This window comes from Mandrillus leucophaeus, unplaced genomic scaffold (assembly GCF_000951045.1).
Source record: "Mandrillus leucophaeus isolate KB7577 unplaced genomic scaffold, Mleu.le_1.0 Scaffold4, whole genome shotgun sequence".
Taxonomy (NCBI): Eukaryota; Metazoa; Chordata; class Mammalia; order Primates; family Cercopithecidae; genus Mandrillus; species Mandrillus leucophaeus.
Window position 1 is genome coordinate 2,047,837 of NW_012104253.1, and position 1,668 is coordinate 2,049,504.

Sequence of the window (1,668 nt, forward strand, 5' to 3'; positions counted from 1 at the left end):
GCCAGGATGGTCTCGATCTCCTGACCTCGTGATCCGCCCGTCTCGGCCTCCCAAAGTGCTGGGATTACAGGCTTGAGCCACCGCGCCCAGCAATTTTTGTCTTTTTAGTAGAGATGGAGTTTCAGCATGTTGTCCAGGCTGGTCTCGAACTCCTGACCTCGAGTGATCTGCCTGCCTTGGCCTCCCAAAGTGCTGGGATTACAGGCGTGAGCCATTGCACCTCACTGTATTTTTTTTTTTTTGGATACAGTTTCACTCTTGTTGCCCAGGCTGGAGTGCAATGGCGCAATCTCAGCTCACCTCAACCTCTGCCTCCCAGGTTTAAGAGATCCTCCTGCCTCAGCATCCCAAACAGCTGGGATTACAGGCATGCGCCACGATACCCAGCTAATTTTGTATTTTTAGTAGAGACGGGGTTTCTCCATGTAGGTCAGGCTGTTCTCGAACTCCCGACCTCAGGGGATCCACCGCCTCGGCCTCCCAAAATGTTGGGATTACAGGCATGAGCCACTGTGCCCGGCCAATGTTTTGTTTTTTAAAGTATTTTTTGAAACAAGGTTTTGCTGTTTTACCCACGCTGTAGTATGGTGGTGTGATCACAGCTCACTGCGACTTCCCGGGCTCAAGCCTCCCAAGATGCTGGAACCATAGGCATGAGTTACTTTGCCTGGCTAAATTTTCAAATTTTTTTGTAGAGGTGGGGTCTTACTATGTTGCCCAGGCTGGGCTCAAACTCCTGGGATCAAGTGATCCTCCTGGCTCAGCCTCCCAAAGTGCTGGGATTACAGATGTGAGATACCATACCTGGCCCAAAGGTATTTTAGAGTAGAAGATAATTGGTTAGAATTGGTTAGAGTTAGAAAGGGACGGCAGAACAAGAAGGACGTCTAAAACGCTGCGAGTCTGCTACCTTTGACAGCCAGTTGCTGTACAAGATGGGCCGGCTCATTGCCTTCTCTCTGTCGATGTTAGGGAAGTGCTTCAGAGCAACCGTGTCGATGTTCTCGTCAGTCCAGCGCCTCTCCTCATCCTCCACGAGTCTGTGGGGAGAGCAGCATGTGCATTTGGGTAACTACAGGCCATGGTGAAGAAGCACCATGTTTGTGGGTGCTGTGGGCTCTTTCAAAGGATGCAGTCGTTATCACACATCTTCCTTTACTATGCATGGACAAACCTAAGAAGCTGAACTCATGACAGCTTAGGCAACCTGAAATTTTATTTACTTATTTATTTATTTACTTTACTTACTTACTTACTTAGAGAGTCTCACTCTGTTGCCCAGGCTGAAGTGCAGTGGTGTAATCTTGGCTCAATGCAACCTCTGCCTCCCAGGTTCAAGCGATTCTCCTGCCTCAGCCTCCTGAGTAGCTGGGATTACAGGTGTGTGCCACACCATGCCCAACTAATTTTTATATTTTTAGTAGAGATGGGGTTTCGCCATGCTAGTCTCGAGCTGTAATCCCAGCACTCTGGGGGGGCAGAGGCAAGCAGATCACTTTAAGTCAGGAGTCCGAGACTAGCCTGGCCAATGTGGTGAAACCCTGTTTCTACTAAAAATATAAAAATCTGTCTAAAAAAAAAAAAAAAAACAAACAAAAAAAGGGAACTGTGATGTATGCAGTTTTAGAGGTGTAAGACTTACTTACTACAAGGCAAGCAGGTGAGACT

The 1,668-nt window shown here is 47.9% G+C and overlaps 1 protein-coding gene across 1 annotated transcript in view; it reads right to left on the reverse strand.

Moving 5' to 3' along the window:
- The window catches only part of DYNC1H1 (dynein, cytoplasmic 1, heavy chain 1), a 100,611-nt gene that overhangs the window by 33,462 nt on the left and 65,481 nt on the right, over positions 1-1,668 (reverse strand). Inside the window, 1 exon segment of the mRNA XM_011991795.1 lies at positions 911-1,149. Coding sequence (XP_011847185.1) covers positions 911-1,149 — 239 coding nt within the window.